The sequence below is a fragment of the Carcharhinus amblyrhynchos genome, chromosome 2 (assembly GCF_965287045.1).
Source record: "Carcharhinus amblyrhynchos chromosome 2, sCarAmb.v2.hapA, whole genome shotgun sequence".
Taxonomy (NCBI): Eukaryota; Metazoa; Chordata; class Chondrichthyes; order Carcharhiniformes; family Carcharhinidae; genus Carcharhinus; species Carcharhinus amblyrhynchos.
The window spans coordinates 19,897,580-19,921,190 of NC_137325.1; the positions used below are offsets into that span (position 1 = coordinate 19,897,580).

Consider the following 23,611-nt stretch of genomic DNA (forward strand, 5'->3'; position numbering starts at 1 on the left):
AAGTGAGGAAAACGTCTTCTCCCAGACAGTGATGACTCTATGGAATTCACTACAACAGAAAGTAGTTGAGGCCAAAGCATTATGATTTCAAGAAGAAATTAGAGACAGCTCTTGGGGCTAAAGGGATGAAGGGATATGGGGGAAGGTGGGATCAGGATATTGATTTTGATAATCATCCAAGATCAAAATGAATAGCAGAGCAGACTGCAAGTGGCAAATGGCCTGCTCTTGCTTCTATTTTCTGTTGCTATGATATGGTTATTGCACCGTTTTTTCAAGAATGCTGACTGATTTCCTAAGAGTGATTAATTTTTAGTGCCAGTGTGTCTTCCTCAAGTTAGAGTAGACACTGCATCTGAAGATTCCTTTCATAATCTTGAAGGACAAGTTATTATTTCTCAAAGGATGAATTGTCTTTGTTTATTGGTAGTCATGACAACAATATAAAAACAATTTTTTGCTTTGTCATTACTAGTCAATCCTCTGCAATGTTACACACAGGAATTCAACAGCATGTGCAGCCTTCATGTAAACCAGGGACAATTTGACCAGGATGTTCTTACTTCACTTTAAATTCATATTTAAGGATTTATCAAAAATGCAAAAAACTAAAAATTACCTGAAAAAATATTTTTGAGGTTCTCTACAGCAGCTGCCAGCTGACTGTGCTGGACCACAGCATCTTTCACATCCTTCAGGTTCTCTATAGTATTAATGCTCTGTCTCCAATCCTTACTGACATCTGCCAAGGAATGCTGGATGTCTTTAACATCATTCAAGGCATTGTGAAGCTGGCTAAGTCCTGTCCGCACTCCATCCAACTGGGACTGGATGGCTGCCTGAAATGTAATTCAAAAGTAATCTCTGTGAGAATGGGAGTAATTCACTGATAAGGCAGGTACACGTGTTTGTCTACAATTTTCAAAATGAATTACATGATGTCTCTTTCTCTGTGTATGTTTGTATTTGCTTGCATCTGGTTCGAAGGTTAAAAATGAGGATGATTTTTTCTCCAGTGGCAATTGCCTCAGTTCATATGGAGCATAAATATTAACATGGATAGGTTTGGCTGAATAGCCTGCATCCATGTTGTAACATCTAAGTACCAATTGTGAACATTCAGATTTTGAGTCACAGTTAAGTACCAATGATCTAGGAAGTGCAAAAATGTGAGACTCGTCAAAATGGAAATTAACCTTGTGCACTTAAAATTTGTCTTATTGCGAATTAAGGAAAATTAAAGCAGATTGTGCTGGTAGGAATTACAAGTAGCATAAAAAATTATGTTTTTCACAAACTAATTAATTCTTGCAATAGATAGTTAGAGATGGGCTCCGATGGAAATTAGTAAAAACAGGTACTAGAAACATTGAATTCTTCAGTATAACAATTTAATTAAATTGCTCTTCATGGTCACTTTGAACATCATAAGTTTCATTTAAAATTTAAAGGGAGCTTGGTGCTATAAGGAGGGTGAGCATATTTTAGGAAATAGAATTAGTTTTAGTAAAAGATGTTAAAAAAGACTGAAACCTAGCAAACCCAACCTTTTATAACATCAAATTTTGAGAAGCTTCAAGAAACATCAATACCGAAAGTCTTACACTTGCCCTTACTTCTGCTGATAGTCAGAATCAGAGTCATTATGGCACAGGAGGGCATTCCACCCATCAAGTCCACGTCTGCTGTCTGTAGAGCAATTTTGTCAATTACTCCATTCTATCCCATACACCTGCAAGTTCCTTTCCCCCAAATACCCATCCAATATGCTTTTGAAATCACTGATTTTCTGTGCTTCCAACACCCTCATAAGCAACGAGTTTTAGACCATTACCGCTCACTATATAAAGAAATTCTTTCTCCATTCCCCTATTTCAAAACCTTGTGTCCCCTAGTCCTTGCACCATCAAATAATAAAAAAAATTGAATTAAATCAGTGGGAAATTGATGTTATCCAACAGAAATGGCCAGGTCCACATTTATTTACTTTGTCAAACTGCAATTACACCACTACCATGAGTGGAGGCACTGCAGTGCACCCAGTGGCATAATGATATATTTACAACATGCCAAGCTTACACAGGGAGATTTGAATGTGGAAATATAAATAATTATGACAGAATGAATGACTAAGATGTGAGCTGAATTATTTACGCGTCCCCTTGTCCAATTCTCAGCTTCTTTCATTTGAATGCTTGTTTTCCATTGAGCATTGCAACAGGAAATTGACTAATTATTAGTTATATTATCAAAAAACATTCTAGGAGATGCCTTCTTTGCAATGTGTAAATACAAAGTAAGAGTCGTTTCTTCCTCTTCTATGTACTGACCTTCAGCCTAGCTTCCACAGAGGCTTTCTTCCGAGCTTCCCGCCGGCGATACTGTTCCACTTTGTCCAGCTGATCAGGCCGCTGCAGCATTCCAGCCACTCGCTGTGCAGCTGTCCACACAGCTTCCCGGTCAGTTTCTTCCATGTCCACAATCTTTACCAGAAATCCTTTGGAATAACATGCAGATATTTAACATTTAAATCTTCTCTCCTCACCCAGTTTAATACAAAAATTAAGTATCACTCAATACCAGACTGAAAGCCTCTAGCATTGGGGGCAGATTTTAAATGTTTTGCTTTACTTAATATTTTCTCCACCCCACCATTTTTAATTATTCTGGCAACCTTCCAGCCATTTTTACAGACGGACAGCAGAACCAACTTTGTACTCTTGCAGGATTTTATTTAGCTGCCCTTACTCTTCCAATTCTTGCATGTCACACACCATTCTCTACTCAAGTGCACGGATGATGATCAACCAGGAACCTAGAGGCAAGCCTGTCACCTGGATCCAGATAACTGGACAGGCTTTATCTGATGGGTAGATCAAGCCTAGCTGGACAAATAGTAAACTGATAAACTAGGTGGTTTTACTTGGGCCCAGTAATGATCTTGCACATCCTAGGACTTGGCTGTGCCAACATATACCCAAGCTGTATGGATTCAGTTAAATGTGATTTATCCCACGTGCTTTTTATATTGGAAACTTAGAGGGATTTCCTAATGCAAATTGGGATTCGTGGCAATGGTTTCTGCAGGTATTAGGCAACTGCCGAGAATACAGATACACGACTCACCAGTTAAAGGCTCAGATAGCAATCCGATCCTACACTATGCCAATGACAGTTTAGAGCCAGCAACAACAGTGGTTGCAAAAAAAGCCACCATATTTCTCACCTTCTCTAACCACCCACAAATAGATTACAATCTTCAAGACAACACTTTTTCCCACAGATAAAATGGCCCAACTGCCCCAGTTTTGCATAAAGCTGACTGTGATCTCAAGTTCAATCGCAGAAAGCATCTGCTGGGTGGAATAGACTATGGAAAGAAAACAATGTTTACATATTCAGGAGGAAGATAGCATCATACACAGCAATTAGGAACTAATGTTAAAGGGCTTCATACACCAAAAGTAGCTGTATCCATCAATGCCTTGCAAATGAAATGTTCTTCTTCATTGTCTTTGATGGTCCAGTGTAATATTCAGTAGCTAACCACTTGATGTATCATCAGCAAAGATTATGTGTTATGGTACTCATAAGTGATAGGAAAATTAGTTTAAACAGGTACTCATAATCTTCAATGTGTTTTGTGATTATCTGCTCTGAGCCTTAAAATGCTCACTCCACCACCATACTCAGTACTTTAGCCAGGTACCATGCCATTCAAAACATTCTCTCCAACCACAACTCATGTTTTAAGGTAATTCCTCCGTTTGCACTATCAGAGCATTTCCTTGGTCAAGACAAATTCAAACCATACCTTAATCTTGAAGTCACTGTGTCTACAGTAGACAGACAATTGTTTTTAAAATATACAATTTTAAGATGTTGCTTTCTTTAGTAAATCTAAGTAATTCCAAACTTCATGGTAATTAGTGTTATTTTTTTCATGATGAACCCCTGCATTGGAGTAGATCAGACAAAGTGAAAGATTATTGAATGTTGTACTTACTTCACTTTACTATTACTTGAAGAGTGAATTCTGAGGGCAGAGATCCAACCTTTATTACGAAAAACAGAAATTTAAACTGTTTGCTGTAGAATGCAAAGATAGTTTGAACTATTATATTAAAGCACAGCAGTATTACCATTACACTCTGGGCAGACGCATAGTGTGCTCAGAATCACATTCTGATTGCACCTGTCAGTGTGATTTATGATCCCTCCTCAAACCCCTTTCTCCTGCAAAGGTACCTCTGTCAGTAGGGTAGTCATGAACTTGCTCTGGAAGGATACCTCTTCTCTTGTACCAGCATGCCTTGCCTTTGAGGGGATTCCTTCTTATACTTTTTTTCCCCCCAGTGTGGCATCATCCTGCTTTGACATTCACCTCATTAAGATCGTTGTCCCTCTGAACTTGATCCTTCAATCTTTGAATGTGTTGCACTCTTCCTCCTCCCTGCATCCTCACTACATTTGAGATGGATCATCTCCTCTTCAAACTCATTCTTAACCAGAACTTCAAACTGTGGACAAGATTACCTTCCTTCCCTCCTGCAAACTTCTGGCTTTTAAATCCCAAGCCCCAAAACAAATCACTAGCTCTTGATTTACTATTTTTCCTTCTACATGTCATAATTCTGGTGCAGTACTGCAACACAGACTTTAATATCTCACCTAGATTTCTGATCAAGTAACATGCTTCAAATGCATCCTCTCGAGAGAATATTGCACGGTCACTGATGCTTATGCCTCTGTTATTTGTGGGGTTTTGTACATTGAGAAGAGAAGAGCTCCTAACTTAGAGAGCTGGAGAAGCATGTTACAAACAATGTTAGCATAACTTACGTTGTATTCTAGAAAGCCAGCTGGTGAAGGATAGAACAGGAACCAATCTTTACACAAGCACATATCTTTTAAACCTACAATCTATCCCCTCTGGCCAGGACCTTTCTCTTTGTACTTGTTTACACAGATTATGGAGACTGATTTAATCCAATCATTATCAAGCCTATTTGACCATGCTCTATCACTAGAATGCTTACAAACTATTGGATTTACAATGATGGTGTGGTGGTAATGTCACTGGGCTAGTAATCCAGAGTCCCAGGTTAATCGTTTGGGACATGGGTTCAAATCCTATCATGATAGCTGGTAGAATTTAGATTATAAAAGCAGGGAAGTCATGTTGGAGTTGTATACAACTTTGGTGAGGCCACAGCTAGAATACTGTGTGCAGTTCTGATCACCACATTATCAGAAGGATGTGATTGCACTGGAAGGGTTGCAGAGGAGATTCACCAGGATACTGCCTGGGATGTAACATTTAAGTTATGAAGAGAGGTTGGATAGGCTTAGCTTGTTTTTGCTGGAGCAGAGAAGACTGAGGGGTGACCTGATTGAGGTGTACAAGATTATGAGAGACATGAACAGAATGGATAAGGAGCAGCTTTTCCCTTTAGTTGAAGGGTCAGTGACAGGGGAGTAGGTTCAGGGCGAGCAGCAAGAGGATAAGGGGGGGGATGTGAGAAAATTTTTTTTATCCAGAGGGTGGTGACAGTCTGGAATGCACTGCCTGAGAGGGTGGTAGAGGCAGATTACCTCACATCCTTTAAAAAGTATCAGGATGATCACTTGGCACATCATAATATTCAGGGATATGGGCCAAGTGCTGGCAGATGGGATTAGGTGGGAGTTTAGGTGTTTCTAATGTGTTGGTATGGACTCGATGGGCCAAAGGGCCTCTTCTGTGCTGTATGATTCTATGATGAGTTCAATTAATAAAATCAGGAATTATAATAATGTTAGTTTCAGTAATATTGACTCAAACTATCACTGCTTCCTGTAAAATTGAAGTGGAAGTGCAGAGTCACACGGGATCAGGGCAACACTTTTACAAAACCCATCCAGTTAATTAATACTTTATAGAAGGAAATTTGCCTTCCTTATCTGGTCTACACATGACTGACTCTCAAGTCTAGCAAGCCACCCAGTTCAAGAGCAATTAGGAATGGGTAACAAATGTAGACTTTGCCTGCCACACCCACATCCTATGAAATAAAAAAGAATGTGTGGGAAGGTCTTCACATAAGGTCTTGGAAGCTTAACCTGGCCTGGCAGACAGATGACGCTTAACATCACTGCTAATTGGACCATTCAAACTAACACTAGGCAATCTCCAGACCTGTGAAAAATAATCACATAACAGAAACCCTCTGATAGGAAAGGCAAGCCAGTGCAAGAGCATCAACTACTGATGCATCCAGGTAGTGATGAGGAAACAACGTTTCTGTCTTGAACTTAATGGTAGTACTGCTACACTTTAACTTTACTGTTCAAACATTAGCATCTGTCAACTCTTACACTAAATAAAATTGTCACAAAAGCAATATCACTTTAAATCATTTTGGAATTAAAGAATTAAATGTTTAATTGACTCCCAGCACTCAGATTTTACTACATGTAAACACACGTACCCAAACTTCCTCTATCAGCTTAAGTCTGAAGTTGTTAGAAGGAGTGTCAGACCAGATAGAATCATAGAATTCTTAGTGCAGAAGGAAGCCAATCAGCCCATTGTGCCTGCATGACAACAATCCCACTCAGGCCTTATCCCCATACCCCACAAACTTAGCCTTCGAATCCCTCTGACACTAAGGGGCAATTTAGCATGGCCAATCACCTAAACCACACATCTTTAGGTTGTGGGAGGAAACTGGAGCACTCGGAGAAAATCCACGCAGACATGGGGAGAATGTGCAAATTCCACACAGACAGTGACCCAAGCAGGGAATCAAACCCAGATCCCTGGTGCAATCAATGTTTGCAGAGTGAGACGTAAGGCAGAATAGAATGAAGTTTAAAGTGCAGAGTCACGTGCAATCGGGTCAAAACTTGCTGATGTTGTACAAAACTGTTAAGTGGCACTTAATTCTGTTTTTATAAAAAGCATTTCTGCTTAGAAAGGCAAAAATCTGTCTGTTACAGGAACTATGAGACGTGAAAAATTTCAGCACCCTAAAACCATGATTGTTGATTGAGAAAGTTTTTCTGATTGCAAATATATTGCACAACAAATCTGTATTAATAATTTTGCTACAAATAAATAGTACTTAAAACCAGAAAACTCCCAGGGAATGCTTCCAAATAAAGGAATTTGATCTTGCAATGAGATGTTTGAAGTATAGCTACAATAACAATTAGTCTTTAAAAACCAAATAATAACAATTAGTCATTTCTGTAACTAAAATATGATAGAAGTGCTTATTGACATTGGTAACAGTACAGTATTACAAAGAATCATCCTACTAACCTGTCATTCAAGTCATAAATTAAACAAAAACTATTTATCATTTTGTTAGTAGCTACAGTAAAACAGTGGTCAGAGCTGGAATCCTGTGGGGATGACATTACTATGTATTAGGAATATAGGACTTGGGAACAGGAGTTGGTCATTCAGCTGTTCAATACCAACATGGCTGATCAAGTAGGTGGTCTTAACTCCACTTCCGTCTGCTCCATGTAATCCTCGACTCCTTTGTCCATCAAAAATGTATTTAACTCTTCCCAGAATAAATTCATTGACTCAGCCTCCCACTGCTTTCTGGGGAAGAGTGTTCCAGACTAATGACCCTCTGAGGGAAAATAATTCTCATCATCTCTGCCTTAAAAGGGATAAGACTCCCCCACAAGTTGAAACCTTCCCCTGGTATCTACCTTATCAAGTCCCCTCAGGATCCTATATTTCAACAAGATCGCCTCTCGTTCTAAACTCCAATGTGTATAGGCCCAACTTACTCAACCCTTCTTCGTAGGATATGCCCATCATCCCAGAAATGAGTAAAGTAAACCTCTTCTGGACTGTTTCTAATGCAATTATATCAGGAGACCAAAACTGTGCACAGTGCTCCAGACGTGGTCACACCAAAGTCCTGTACAGCTGCATTAAAGTTCCCTATCTTTATACTGTAGTCCCTTACAATAAATTTAAATCAACCTGATCTTTCAATGCTGCACAGGAGGAGTGAAGTGTCAGAGGTTCCACCTTCATTAAACTACCACTCAGTTCACTTATTTATTTGCCTTCCTAATCACTTGCTGTACCTCCATACTATCTTTTTTGTGATTCATGTACTAGGACAAGCCAGATCCTTCTGTAGCATAGTTTTGCAATCTCCATCCATTTATATAGTATACTGCTTTTCTATTATTCCTGCCAACGTGGACAAATTCACATGTTCCCACATTATACTCCTCTTCCTTGGTAACTTATTTTCCACTTGTCTTGGTGCCATCAGCAAATTTAGCTACTGTATAGTTGGTCCTTTCATCCAAATAATTGACGTATGTTATAAGCAGTTGAGACACCAACACTGATCCCTGTGGCCGTCAAAGCCTTATTACAGCTCTAATCCAAAAACGGTCTATTCAGACATCCTCTTCGCTTCCTGTTAGCTAACCAATATTTTATCATGCTAATATATTATCCCCTACACTATGTAGTCACATCTTGAATAGTTATCTTTGTTAGCACGGTTCAAGATACCATTATGAAGTGTCAACTTCTCTCAGTGACAATGTTCTCACCTCTGAAGTCAGAAGGCTGCAGATTCAATCCCCAATATAGGACCTGAGTGCAGAGCTAACCTGATGGTTCAATGCTGCACTGAAGAGTGAATTGTCGGAGGTTCCAACTTCCTGTGGAGACATTAAACCAACACTTGGTTCACCTCTTTATGAAGCTCCCAATTACATTTTCCAAATTTCATTCCCATTTTGATCATACAGTACCTAACTAAGATCAAAGGACAAAAAGTGCCAGGCCAAAATTCTGATATAACCCTGGATTGTTCAACTCTAAACAACATTCCACTAACTCTGGAACAGTCTAGCTAACACAGTGACAATAACACAATAGAGTGGGGTAGAAATGACATTTAAGTGTCAGAGCCTGGAACTGCAATGGTTTCCACTGTCAGAGCCTGGAACAGCAATGGCATTTACTCAGATTCTAGAGCTGCAATGATCTCTGCTATCAGATCCTGTAGAAAGAATCAGAGTGTTACAGCACAGAAAGACACACTTCAGCCTATCATGTCTGTGCTGGCCATCAAACATCTATCCATTCTAAAGAGATTTTCCACCGCTTGATCCTTAGCCTTGTATGCTGCAGTGTTCCAAAAGCTCATCTAAACGCTTAAATGCCTCTGCCACCCTTTCAGGTAGACGAAGGTTTTTTCTCAAATCCACTTTTCCTTGCCTTAAATCAATGCCCCCCCCCCCCCCCCCCCCCCCCACCGATCTTCCTTCCACCAAATGCTTCTTCCTATCTATATCCCTCAATTTTGTACACTTCAATGAGGACCCTCTCAGCCTTCTCTGCTTCAAGGAAAAATAAGCCCACTCTATCCAGCCGCGCTTCATAGCTGAAATGCTCCAGCTCAGGCAATATCCTGATGAATCTCTTCTGCACCATTCCAAGTGCAATTACATCCTTCCTACACTGTGGCAACCAGGACTTCACACATTTAGCTGTGGCCGAATGAGCATTTTATACAGTTCCATCTAAACTTCCCTGCTCTTATATTCTACACCTTGGCTAATACAATATCGCATATGCCTTCCTAATCACCTTGTTAATCGGTCTTGCTGCTTCAAGGAGCTGTGGATATACACCCCAAGATCTCTCTGGTCTTCTGTACTTCCTAGCACCCTCCCATTCAATATGTACCCCCTTGCCTTGTTAGTCCTCCTAAAATATATTACCTCACATTTTTCAGAGTCAAATTCCATTTGTCACTGTTATACCCACCTGACCAGCCCATCTATATCCTGTAATTTACTTTTCCTCCTCAATATTTACCACACCACCAATTTCACGCTGTCTACGCACTTACTAATCATACCACTCACATTTACATCTAGATTATTAAAGTACATTACAAATGTATGCAACAAACAGCAAGATACCCAGCATCAATCCCTGCAGTACACCACTGGACACCGGTTTCCAGTTAGTTTGCTTCAATAATTTCAATCTGCCTCCTGCTTTAAGCCAATTTTGGATCCAATTTGCTAAATTGTCCTGAATGCCATGGGCCCTTGCCTTCTTGGTCAGTCTCTCATGCAGGATCTTGTCAAAGCCTTACTGATGTATAGACTACATCAACTTCACTGCTCTCATCTACATATCTGGTCACCATCACTAAAAGTTCAATCAAATTTCTCAGACATGATCTTCCTTTTGACCAAGCCATGCTGACTATCCTTGATTATCTTTACCTCTCCAAGTGGAGATTAAAGTTAAAGTTTATTTATTAGTTACAAGTAGACTTACATTAACACTGCAATGAAGTTATTGCAAAAATCCTCTAGTTGCCACACTCTACAGCCTGTTCGGGTACACAGAGAGAAAACCGGAGCACCCGGAGGAAACCCGCACAGACACATGGAGAAGATGCAGACTATGCACAGACAGACACTCAAACTGGGAACGGAACTCGAGTCTTTGGAGCTGCGAGGCAGCAGAGCTAACCACTGTGCCGCCCATGTATTTCTGTGCCTCAGAATTGTTTTCAATAATTTCCTGACCACTGATGTTAGACTCACTGACCTGTAATTATCTTTTTTCCCCCTACTTCCCTATCTTCCAGTCACAAAAACAAAGTGCTGGAAAATCTCAACAGGTTTGACAGCATTTGTGGAGAGAGAATAGAACCAACATTTCGAGTCAGGATGACCCTCCGTCATAACTTCAACCAGCACCCGCAATATTTTGCCTATAGCTGCCCTCCAGCCCCTTTCCTGTGGTCAGCAAGGATTTGAAAATTAGCCTTACAGTCTCTATATAGAATTTTCACAAAGTCCCTACAGTACAGAAAAAGAGACCATTCAGCCCATCAAATCTGTACTGACCACAATCCCACCCAGGCCCTAATCCCATAATCCCTCATAATTACCCTACCAATACCCCTGACATTAAAAGGCATGGCCAATCAAACTAATCCACACATCTTTTGGACTGTGGGACGAAACCGGAGCACCCAGAGGAAACCCACACACACATGGAGAATGTGCAAACTCCACACAGGCAGTGACCCGACGCCAGAATTGAACCTGGGACCCTGGCACTGTGAAGCAGCAGTGTGCCCCATGCCACCCAATCCCTTTCTTTGTCTCTCGCAGCAGCCTAGGATACACCTCATCTGTAATGATTTCCAGTGTCAGATCCTGGAACTGTAATAATACAAATTGCAATTGCAAATGATAACCATTGCCAGGCGCTGAGACTGGATTTGAGGAACATAATAACATTGCTAGGCTGAGAGACGAGTATGACAGGCTCCCAGCCTGGAGCACCAACATCAAACCCAATGGCTCCAATGTCACCGAGTACCTGACTCCCGGGGCGGCTGCATTAAAATGAAGTGTCCGATTCTAAAGGCTCTGAGTACCCGACCGTGGCCGGGGGAATCATAACACACCAGGAGCTCCCGATCCGCAGGACAGGCCCCAAATCCAGTCCTCCCACTGCCCCACACCCCTCGCCCCAGGGGCCACTTACCTGCAGGCGGACAGAAGCCTGGAACAAAGCCAGAGGCGCTGGGGGAGGGGGAAACAACAACGGCATAGAACTCCACCCGCGTTCAAACCCACCAGCGCGCGGCCCCCTCCCACCGGCTCACCCGGAAACCGCTCCGGCCGACGGGTAATGTAGTCCTCCCAGAAAACTACACCTCCCGGCAGGCACCGCGGCTGATACAACTACGCCCTGTCTTCGGGCTGGGAAAAGGGGCGGGGCTTGAAAAAGGGGTGTGGCTGAGGAAAGGGCGAGGCTGGGGAAAAGGGGCGGAGCTGGACTTACTCCCTGCGCGACAGCTGTCAATATTCCCTCCAGTTTGAGAGCAGTACAACTCATCAATACATGAGAACACAGGAATTAGGAGCAGGGCTAGGGCGTCTGGCCCCTCCAACCTAGGTGGCACAGTGGTTAGCACTGTTTGCCTCACAGTGCCAGGGATCCACGTTCGATTCCTGACTTGGGTCACTGTCTGTGTGGAGTCTGCACGCTCTCCCAGTGTCTGGGTGCGTTTCCTCTCGATGCTGCGGTTTTCACTCAAAGTCCAAAAGACGTGCTGGTTAGTTGCATTGGCCATGCTAATTTCCCTTAGTGTACCCAAACAGGCGCCAGAGTGTGGTGACTACGATATTTTCACAGTAACTTCGTTGTAGTGTAAGCCTACTTGTGACACCAGTAAATAAACTTAAATTTACCAATACATTAGAACACAAGAATTATTGACAGGGCTAGGACAGTCAGCCCCTCAAGCCTGTTGTGCTGTTCAATATGGTCATATCTAACCTGATGGTGGCCTCAACTCTATACTTTTTTTTGCAAACCACCCTCCCCCCCCACGTCCAACTACTCTTCATCCCCTCATCACAGAAAACTCTAACTCAATCTTGGATACATTCAATGCCCAGCCTCAGCACTCCAGGCAAGAGAATTCCACAGTAACTGCAACACTATATTCTGCACCCTATCCTTCTCCCCTCTGTACTCTATGAAGTGTATGTTTTGTCTGTCTAGCTCATAAGAAACACTACTTTCCACTGTATTCCAATACACAGAATCCATACAGTGCAGAAGGAGGCCATTCAGCCCACTGATCCTTCACCGACAACAATCCCACCCAGGCTCTTTCCCTTTAACGCCAGTATTTATCTTGCTATCCCCCTGACACTAAGTGGAAATTTAGCCTGGCCAATCTACCTGACGTGAACACCTTTGGACTGTGGGAGGAAACGGGAGCACCCTGGAGGAAACCCATGCACATACATGTGATAATAATAAATCAATTCAATGCTATGAACCAACTTCTGAGAAAAAAAATCTCTACTCAATCCAAAATGGGAGACCAGCTAGTTTAAAATTGTTTTCCATAGTCTTCTACCCATAAGAGTAATGTCTACACAAAATCATTTTAATAAGATCACCTCTTCTAAACTTCAGTGGGTATGGATCCAACCTACACAACTTTTCTTAGTAAGACATCTTCTTCATCCCAGGCATCCACCTATGAACCATCTCTGAACTATTTCTAATACAATCATATCCTTTCTAAATTAAGGGCACATGAAAGTGAGAAGGGGACAAATCCAAATATCAAGGGCACAAAACTGGGGAGATACTTCCCAGACAGCTAGAAGCTAACTGCCCCAGGAGAGGATATTTCTATATTTCTATTTTGGCTCATTTCAAGCACTGTTTAGTTTACCCAAAATTTACATCTCAAAAACCATTCATTTAACCCAGCTGGTATAAGCCAGTGTTTAGTCTCAATATGAGATACCTCCCATCCTGCCTCATCTGACTCTAGCAACAATCCTACTATTTCCACCACCTTCATATCTTTATGTAGTTTCCTTTTTGAGGCATCTATGCTATTTGCCTCAGCTGCTCCATGTGGTAGTCCCTTGTTCTCGCCTCTCTCTGGGTAAAAGTTGTTCCACAATAAATAGATTTTTAAGGCAGGAACCACAGAATAATATCTGAATTTTCAACAATCTATACTTTCCCCAAAGATTACTTCAAACCATCATATGCTCCAGTTAATATTTCAAATCCTGCTTTTAGAGATGCATTACTGTAAATGAAACCCCATCCTTTCACTGCATACTGGCCTCAGAATTTGACCACACAGCATTAATTTTTTAAGCATTAATAGGCCTCTAAAGTCTATAATGTATGTGGCAGGAAGCATATGTTCATTATGGCTGGAGGTGTACTGATATAGGCAAAAAAAAAACAAAACAGAGAGATATCCAACACAGGTTTGTGCACATATGGGGCATAATGTCTGCTTGATGCAACTTGGTTAGTATGGAGATTCCAGCCCCAATAACATTCAGGAAAATGCGACCTACATATGACCCAACAGTTGAAGCATAATGGGATCATGACAGCTAAGATTTTAAAATGTAAATATTCAAATATAGATCTGGGACCCTCCCACCCCTCTTCCCCCCACAATCCCACTTCCCTCCCCCTCCTTCCCAAATCCTTACCTGTCAATTCTCTCCATTGCTGGAATGGGCTTTAACCCTCAACCTCATCAATGAAAGCACAATCAAACTTCTGTACCATGGGCAATATCTCACAATGACAACCTCCTGGGCTTCTGTGAGTGTCAAGCTTTAGCTGGCCACTGGGGAGGAAGAACAAGAGAAGTCTTGGATAACTACTTTACTAATCCTTCTCTGATGGCTTTCAGCTTCAGCGCCTCCACGTTAGAAAGATTATACATCCATCTCCTCATCCACAGTGGGCATGGAACTGCTAGGTGCCTATAATTACTCCAGGAATTGGCTGTGAAGGAACCGTGCTTTTAATGCACAACATGAAAATAAACAATAACCAAAAGCCTATGGTGAACACAACAGGTCCCAACCGGGACTAAAAGGTTAATGGACCCTCTCAGGGTCTTGCTTGATACAGGGTTCAGTATATGAGCTCTACCTGGTTGGCTACTTACAAATTAAAGTAAAAAGTCTGACAACACCAGGTTTTAGTCCAACCTATTTATTTGATAATATACTCACAAGCTTTCGAGGGGACTGCCTCTTCGTCAGGTGAATGGAGAGTTCTGGCCTCAGACAGAGCATATAAAGCACAGACAGTTTAGAGATTACTGATTAAAATGCGAATCCTTACACCTAACCTGCTGTTCAAGACCTGAAGTGGCTGATAATGTGAGTGGAAGGAGCACTGATCACAGTTTAAAGAGATGTGTATTGTCTCCAGACAGTACAGTAAGTGAGGTTTTGCAAACCCAGGCAAGTCACGGGGGTTACAGATAGTGCGACATGAACCCAAGATCCCTGTTGAGACCGTCCTCATGTGTGCGGAACTTGGCTATCATTCTTTAAACTGTGACCAGTGCTCCTTCCACTCACATTATCAGCCACTTCAGGTCTTGAACAGCAGGTTAGGTGTAAGGATTCGCATTTTAATCAGTAATCTCTAAACTGTCTGTGCTTTATATGCTCTGTCTGAGGCCAGAACTCTCCATTCACCTGACGAAGAGGCAGTCCCCTCGAAAGCTTGTGAGTATATTATCAAATAAATAGGTTGGACTAAAACCTGGTGTTGTCAGACTTTTTACTGTGTTTACGCCAGTCCAACGCCGGCATACCCACATCATACTTACAAATTCCCAGGGATCTTGTATTCAATGAGTCCAACTGGAAGGCCAATGAGTGATGCCCCATGTAGATCATGGGGGTTATCACACTGACAACTCTGTTGGTGGAAAACTAATCAGAACAACTTTCCATATTAAACCTCCGTCAAATTCTGGTCCAAGTTGAAGTCCACAGAAAGTAAAATGGATGAGGTTTAAAATGGATAAGTCACATGACTCACTTAGCTTCAGGCTGAACTGATTAGTTTAAAATTCACCCTCAACCTTCCCTCCTCCCTAGTACTTCCTTCTCACATCCTGTGCCACCAAAGCTGCTGGCCTTTTGAATTATTGTTCAAGAAGAGAGGAAGGTCTGCATTAGAAAAGTGCAAGAGATTACAATATAAATTTCAGCATGATGCAATTTGGCGGCGAGTCAGAGAATGTTGCACATTGTGGGCTGCACCTTTCACATTGACAGTACTTGTTCAAATGTTAACTGTATTTATCATGGCTGGACTGCAATACATAATAGCAACCACATTGCAACATTTCTGTTACCTTAAACTGTTGATTGTAGCACTGAGTGATGTTTAAAGTCTGAACATCTAGCTGAGATCTGGTGAGTTATGATTGTGCTGATCATCATAGATTACTGTGTCAGCCATGGTTCAGTATGAGTCTGAAGGTTGGAGATTTAAGTCCCACTTCAGAAACTTGAGCACTTAATCCAGGCTTATGTGCCCTATGCAGTATTAAAGAAATGCTACAGTTCAGAGGCACTATCTTTCAGATGAGATTTTAAACCAAAAACCCATTTGCCCTCTCAAGTGGATGTAAAACATCTGACGAACAACAAATAAATTCTCCCTGCTGTCCAGTTGAATTATTCTTTCTTAAGCAATAACATTGCAAAATAAAAATCTCATTGCTGTTCATGGGAGTTTGCTGCAGACAAATTATTGCACATTACACCTTTTCTATATTACAATAGGAACTACACTTCAAAAGGACTACATTATTTGCAAAGGACCTTTTGTTCACTAATGTCCTTTAGGAAAGGGAATCTGCTGTCCTTACCTGGTCTGGCCTACATGTGACTCCAGAGCCACAGTAATGTGATTGGCTCACAACTGCCCTCTAAACAAGGGCAATTAGGGGTGGGCAATAAATGCTGCCTAGCCAATGATGCCCATTTCCCAAGAATGAATTAAAAAAAAACAACAATCTAGAACTAAAACAAAAATCTGGCATCAGTAAAAGTGGCCATGAAAATGCTAGGCTGTTGTAAATATCTGACAGATTCACTTATGCGCTTTAGGAAAAAAAGCCTACCATCCTTCACCAGTTTGGCCTACAGTCTCACACCAATGTGATTGACTCTTAATTGCCTTCTAAAGTGGCCTAGTAAGTCATTCAGTTATATCACCACCTCTTCAACAATTGCGAATAGATAGTAAATGCTTGCCATGCCTTTAATGTCTATATCTTGAGAACAAATTCAAGAAACATGCTGTTAGGAATGTTAGCATTAGCTTTGTGGGTTTGTGTAGAGCATTGCATACATCATGATGGTCTGATCTCAATCTCACTGTTTAGGTTATTGTGCCTGATGGAAGTCAGGCTATCCCTTCCCAGTAACAGTGCACTCAGAAAGCACACAACCAATTACCACTGTCCTACATATGTCACACCATGAACAGTATTTGTTGATGCCTGGAAGCAATTTGTCTTTGCGGAGTTCACACATTCTCTCCATGCCTGGGTGGTTTCCTCCGGGTGCTCCAGTTTCCTCCCATAGTCCAAAGATGTGCAGGTTAGGTTGATTGATCATGCTAAATTGACCGTGGTGTCAGGGGGTTAGCAGGATAAATATGTGGGGTTGCGGGGAAAGGGCCTGGATAGGATTGTAGTTGGTGCAGATTCAATTGGCTGAATGGCTTCCTTCTGCCATTCTATGTATCAGCAAAAGTGACCATGAAAATGCCAGGTTGGCATCAGTAAAAGTGACCATGAAAATGACAAGTTGTTGTAAATATCCATTTGATTCACTAGTGCACTTTGGGGAAGAAAGGGATTCTATGACTCTGTGATTATTGGACATAGAACATAGAACATTACAGCTCAAACAGGCCCTTCGGCCCACAAGTTGCACCGATCATATCCATACCTACCAGGCCTATCTATAACTCTCAATGCCATTAAATCTCATGTACATTACATCTGGAATTGAGGCAGAAAGTGGGCTGATCCACCCTTCAACTGGAGCCAGAATTTGAAATATAACCCAGTGTGGCCAAGAGGCCAAGAATTTATCGAAGGCTCAGTTAGATGGATTTTTGATAGACAATGGACTCATGTGTTATAGGGGATAGACAGGAAAATTAATCTGAGATTACAACCAGATCAGCTGTGATCTTTGAATGCCAAAGATGGCTCAAAGGGCCTACTCCTGCTCCCAAGGTCTATTCTTCACGGTCCCTTTATTCCATCTCACGTGAAATGCATGGTAAATTCCGATGCAAGGAAATGGGAAAGTTATCCCCAAATCCCTCAGTATCTAGTTGGGGAAGGCAACAGATGGAAGATCCCAAGTACTAATGGAATTTTTGTCAGCAGACAGCCTGAGGTCATGAACGGTATTATATATATGAAGTTCTTTGAATACATGGCATGAGAACCTAATTTTGCAAATTGCTTTTTATTTGCTTAGATCAATGTTTTCTTCTGCTTTTTTCATATTTGAGTCTCAAAATGGTGGCAGACATCCACAGGCGCCTATTAGATTCAACCATCTTCCCACAAACAAAGTATAACAAAGAGCCACACAAGGATATATTAGGCTAGATGACCAAAAGCTTAGTCAAAGAGGTAAGTTTCAAGGAGTGTTTTAAAGATACAAAGCAAAGAAAAGAGATGGTGAGGTGTAGGACAGAAATTCCAGAGCTTGGGGACTAGGCAACTGAAGGCAAGGCCACCACTGGTACAGCAATCCAAACTGGGCAATCTGAAGAGGCCAGATTTAGAAGGGCATAGATATCTCAAAGAGTTGTAGGGCTGAAAGTGATTACCAAGATGAGGAAGGGTGAGGCCATTAAGACAACTGAAACAACAATAAGAGTTTACAATCAAGGTGTTACTTGACCCGGAACCACAGATCATATGGCAGGGTAGCACAGTGGTTAGTACTCTTGCCTCGCAGCAGCAGGGACCCAGGTTTGATTCCTGGCTTGTGTCACTGTCTGCACAGAGTTTGTATGTTCTCCCCGTGTCTGCGTGGGTTTCCTCTGGATGCATCAATTTCCTCCCACAGTCTGAAAGACATGCTGGTTAGGTGCATTGGCCATGGTAAGTTCTCCCTCAGTATACCGGAACAGGCACCAGAGTGTGGTAATTAGGTGACCTTAACGGTAACTTCATTGCAGTGTTTATGGAAGTCTACTCGTGACACTAATAAATAAACTCTAACAATGTAAGTCAGAGAGCACAGTGATCATAGAGAAACAAGATCAGGCTTGTTGTGAATTAAAACATAAACTGCAGACTTTCAGGTGATCTCTAGTTTATAGAAGACAGAATGTAGGAGACCAGTCAGGGGTCCACTGGAATAGTTAAGTCTAACCTCACCAAGATAAAGTTCAATCTGCTCATGCAGTGACATTTTATTTTTCCACCGTACATTGGCGAATGAAATGTTTGCTATACTGAGGCCAAAAATACATCAAAGGGAAGAAAATAATCTGGCTCCATCTACAAGAAGGTAATGGAAATTAATTCAACATTACTTTGTCGGTTTGTTTTGAAAATTACAGAAATTTCATGAACCATTTAATCAATTGCAAAGGTTACTTTAGGTTTACAAGGCAGATGTTTTTTTTGACAACTAGAACATACATTACACATGGAACTCTGGACTTGCACTGAGCTGAGAATGCAGCAGATCTGTAACATGTGGGAATGGGCACAGAGTGGAAAAAGAGAAGTTAAGTAGGTCAAAGAAAAGTCCAATAAATCAAACTAAATCACCAACTCACTAATGAATGGATAAAAAATGTTGGCCCACATCCCAACAATGAACAAAAACAAACTCCTATGTAAAAAATTTAATAGCAATAGATCCTCATATACCAAAACAATGAAAATGAATAATAAACATTTCCTGGCAGTAATGAACCTTAGTTGTGAAGAACTGAATAAAATGTATGATGAAAAAGATTCTCTTTCATTTATTTCAAGAGCTCTTTAACTCTATTATAGATTTTGGCCAGACCCCTAAGTAGTTGGTGAAAGCTGGTTAGGGATCAATGATGTTTTGTTTAAAGTTTGAAATTGAACTTGCAGAGAATAAAGTGACAAGATTCCATGGACTTTGAACAAACAAAAATAAACTTTCCGATTCAAAGTCAGAAAGATAAAACAATTTACAGTATCTATATTACACTTTTAACATTTATGTTTAATATGAGGTACATGTGGTCTAACAAGCCAACTGTGGTCAAACACACTACACTGCACAAAACATGGTAGGTGTGACCAAAACAGAGTCCATGGATTTTTCAACAATCCACCCAGTCATTAGTAACATTGTGAATCAAGCAATCTTTGTTTCCAATCTTTGCCTTTGAAGATCTCACCTGGGAATTCTCTTCAAAAATTACTCCAACTCAGATGGCACCAGCAATGATCCGTCTTGCAGGGTTTCAGGCCTGCTTTTCGAGTTTCCATTGTCCTAGATTCCCACATACACTCCAAAGATTAACGACCCTCTGAGAGAAGAAGGGGGATGGGGGGGCTCCACCAGCCACATTCGGTACCAACGGGAATCCTGATGGCCTGCTGATGTCGGGCTAAAACGGGATTACTACCAGGCATCTAAACATTTCTGAATCATCACTACCACCCCCCTCCCCCACCCGCACCCCCACCAACCCTGATCAGGTTCCTGACCAGAGCAAGCAGGAACTTGATGATTATGCAAAATTGTTGATTTCATTGTCATTAGCAGGATTGAAGCCCGATTCAATGCCTTCCCACCATTTGCCCACCTCTCCAGACATTCACCCGCCTCCCTGGACATTCTCCCTCCATCTTATTCCATCGGGAAAGAGATACAAAAGTCACATACCAACTGACTCAAGAATTGCCTCTTCTCTGCTGCTGTCAGACTTTTGAATGGACTTACCTTGCATTAAGTTGATCTTTCTCTACACCATAGCTATAACTGTAACACTACATTTTGCACTCTCTCATTTCCTTCTTTATGAATGGTATGCTCTGTCTGTATTGTATGCAAGAAATAATACTTTACACTGTAAGTTAAGATATGTGACAATAATAAATCACAACAAATCAAATCAAATCAAATCAGAGGGAACAGCACTGCATAGGCTTTGGTGCTGGCCATGACCTGGCATGTTGAAGCCCAAGGAGGGGAGGGGTGAGGGGTTTAGTTCAGAGCCCATGCGCCCTCTGACACTGCCAAGTTGCAGAGGGAGGATCCTCCAAGGGTCTTAGGGGGGCTTGGGTTGGGGTTGATCTCAGCAATCTTGCTAGGATGGGGGTCCAATGACTAAACTGCCCCTTCTAGCCCTAGGAAACCTGAACATCCGTCTTGGAATGATGATTCAAGCATCTCTCTGATCAAAGTCTTCATTCTGGTCTGTGGACTGTGAAAACTTTGAAGTGGCCTGCACTTTAATCTTCATGGACGACTGGCAGAATTTCAAAATCCAACAGCACTCCATTCTGCAGAAGGCATTAACCTTTCTCTTGATCAGAAGCTTCTGTGAGCAGACCCCTTTCAAGTAACCTGACTGAAAGAAGTCACTTTCATTGGCTCGAGTCCCAGCAGCACTAGAACTCAGTAATGGGCACTGCTAGGACCAAACGTCTCTTCACAAAGAAGATGTATGATGGATTCTGCAGCCAGGTAGGTTGGGCAATTTTTGATGGTGGTGGTGGGGTGGGGGGGGGGGGGGGGGGCGGGGTGGTGCGGGGGAGCGGGGAATTAGGATGCTCAGGTGGGGGGCCCAGGGTTTGAGGGGGAGATGGTCAGTTTTGGAGGCCAAACACTGATGCATAGGGTGGAGGGCAATACCTTGGTGGGGGTTCCCCTGAATGCAAAAACAAGCTTTCCATTCCTGCCCACTTTCCCAAGTCAATGGTGGCCGTGCTGACTGACCATGGCCCTGTCGTACAGAATGCTATTCTAATGGGGGATACAAGTAAGAAGGCAGGGATAGTAGGGCACAATATGGAGAGGGGGATTGATGCTGTTCTCTTTAACATGGAGTGAGAGTTCAGAGACTGTGTTGCCAATCCAGGGCTCAGACCCTCTACTCCAGAAAAGAACTTGCAGTGGGAGGGGAGGACCCCTTTGTCATGGTCCTTGTAGGTACCAATGACATAGGTAGAACAAGGAAAGAGGTTCTGCATAGAGACTTGAGGAGCAAGGCATTCAATTAAACAACAGAACTTCCAATGTTATCTCAATTATTACCTAAGCATCATGCAAATTTGCATTGGGTACATAAAATTGGAGAGATGAATACATGGCTCACAGACTGGCATGGGAGAAGTGGGTTTTGGCTCATGGGACACTGGCATCATTACTGGAGAAAGAGGGGTTATACTGTTGGGATAGCCTACATCTGACCCATGCTGGGATCAATGTTCTTGCAAAACACATAATTAGGGAAGTAGAGGGAGCTTCAAACTAAATTAAGGGTGGGATGGTTCTGGAGAGGGGAAATGTAGGCTTGTAAAGCTAAATGGCATAGCTACATTGCGAGGCAGCTATTTATATAATGGTACCTAACATGTGAAAGGAACAGTGTACAAACATTAAAAAAAGCAAATAGGTTCAAAGGGAGCAGAAATGGGGAAAAAGGCAATGTTATGGCTCTTATATGATTTTATAGTCATTACAGGGATGTGGTTCCAAGGAGATCAAAGCTAGGAGCTATACATTCAGCGGCATGTGACTTTTCGTAAGGACAGGAAGGAAAGGGTAGAGGGATAGCTTTGTTAGTACAAGATGGAATAAGTACGGTAATAGGAAATGACCTTCCATTGGAAGATTTTGAATCCATGTGGGTGGAGTTAAGAAATAACAAGGGGAAGAAGACACTGGTGGGAGGTGTATAGAGGCCGCCTAACATAGCTATAGTGTAGAATGGAGAATAAATCAGGAGATAATGAGGGCATGTAAAAAAAAGCAATACATTAATCATGGATCACTTTAACCTTCATGAAAATTGGGAAAATCAAATTGGCAGATGTAGCCACGAGGAAGATTTCATATAGTGTATTCAGGATAGATTCCAGTAACAATATGTTGTTGATCCAACCAGGGATCAGGCTATTTTGGATCTGGTAACGTGTAATGAGGAGTTTAGCAGAAAAAGTTGATTAGCAATGGCAAAATAGTTCATGACTCACAACAAAGATATATCTCAGCGAGGAAGAATGATTTAAGAAGGGTTTAAAACAACCATGCTTAACCAAGGAGGTTAAGGATAGTATTAAACTGAAAGAAAAAAACACGCAATGTGGCAAAGATTAATGATAAGACAGAGGATCGAGAAAAGTTTAAAAACCAACAAAAGATGACCAAAAAATAATAAAGTGGGAGAAGATAAACTGTGGGCAAACTAGCAAGAAATACAAAAATGGAAGTCAGAGTTTCTTTAAATAAATAAAAAGTGAGAGGCCAAAGTGAACATAGGCCTTTTAGAGTATGAGAATGCACAAATAATAATGGGAACCAAGAAATTGGAGAGGAATTAAATAAACACGTTACGTCAGTCTTCATGGTGGAAGACATTAAAATTCTAAAAATACAAAATAATCAAGGGGCAAAAGTTGCGGAGGAAATACACTTGACAACTAGAACTTGAGGAAAAGTACTAGGGAAACTAATGGGATAAAGACTGATGGGTTACATCCAAGGATACTAAGAGAAGTAGCTATAGAGGTAATGGATGCACATGTAGCAATCATCAAGAATCCTGAAATTTTAGTAAAGTCCCAGAGGATTGGAAAACTGTAACATCTTTACTGAAAAATTGAGGGAGACAAAAAACAGGTAAGTATAGCCCAGTTAGCATAACATCTATCATTGGGAAAATGTTACAGTACATTATAAAGAATGTAACAGCAGAGCATTTAGAAATGCATAACATAATCAAACAGAGTCAGCATGGCTTCATGAAGGGAAAATCATGCCTGACAAATTGATTAGAATTCTTTGAGGTGGTAATGAGCCACATCTTCAGGCCTATGCCCAGAACCCAGCTCACTTCATTCAAGAAAGGTTTGCATTTATTTAGCACCTCAGGGCATCCCAAGGCACTTTACTGCCAATGAAGTAATTATGAAACGTTGTCACTGTTGTTACCTAGGGAAATGTAGCTACCGTTGTGTGCAGCACAATT

At 41.5% G+C, this 23,611-nt stretch overlaps 1 protein-coding gene across 4 annotated transcripts in view; it reads right to left on the reverse strand.

Moving 5' to 3' along the window:
• exoc3 (exocyst complex component 3) overlaps nt 1-11,704 on the reverse strand; it is a 30,550-nt gene extending 18,846 nt beyond the window's left edge. Inside the window, exons 1-5 of one of the 4 annotated variants that reach the window (XM_080203216.1) lie at nt 11,558-11,704; nt 8,581-8,691; nt 4,007-4,055; nt 2,331-2,497; nt 620-839 (exon numbers count right to left, since the gene is read on the reverse strand). In XM_080203216.1, coding sequence (XP_080059342.1) covers nt 620-839; nt 2,331-2,474 — 364 coding nt within the window. In that variant the 5' untranslated portion in view covers nt 2,475-2,497; nt 4,007-4,055; nt 8,581-8,691; nt 11,558-11,704. Of the gene's footprint in view, nt 1-619; nt 840-2,330; nt 2,498-4,006; nt 4,056-8,580; nt 8,692-11,553 lie in introns of all 4 variants that reach the window. The other 3 variants (XM_080203225.1, XM_080203230.1, XM_080203239.1) reach the window with 3 other exon arrangements.
• Between the last annotated feature and the right edge of the window lie 11,907 nt (nt 11,705-23,611).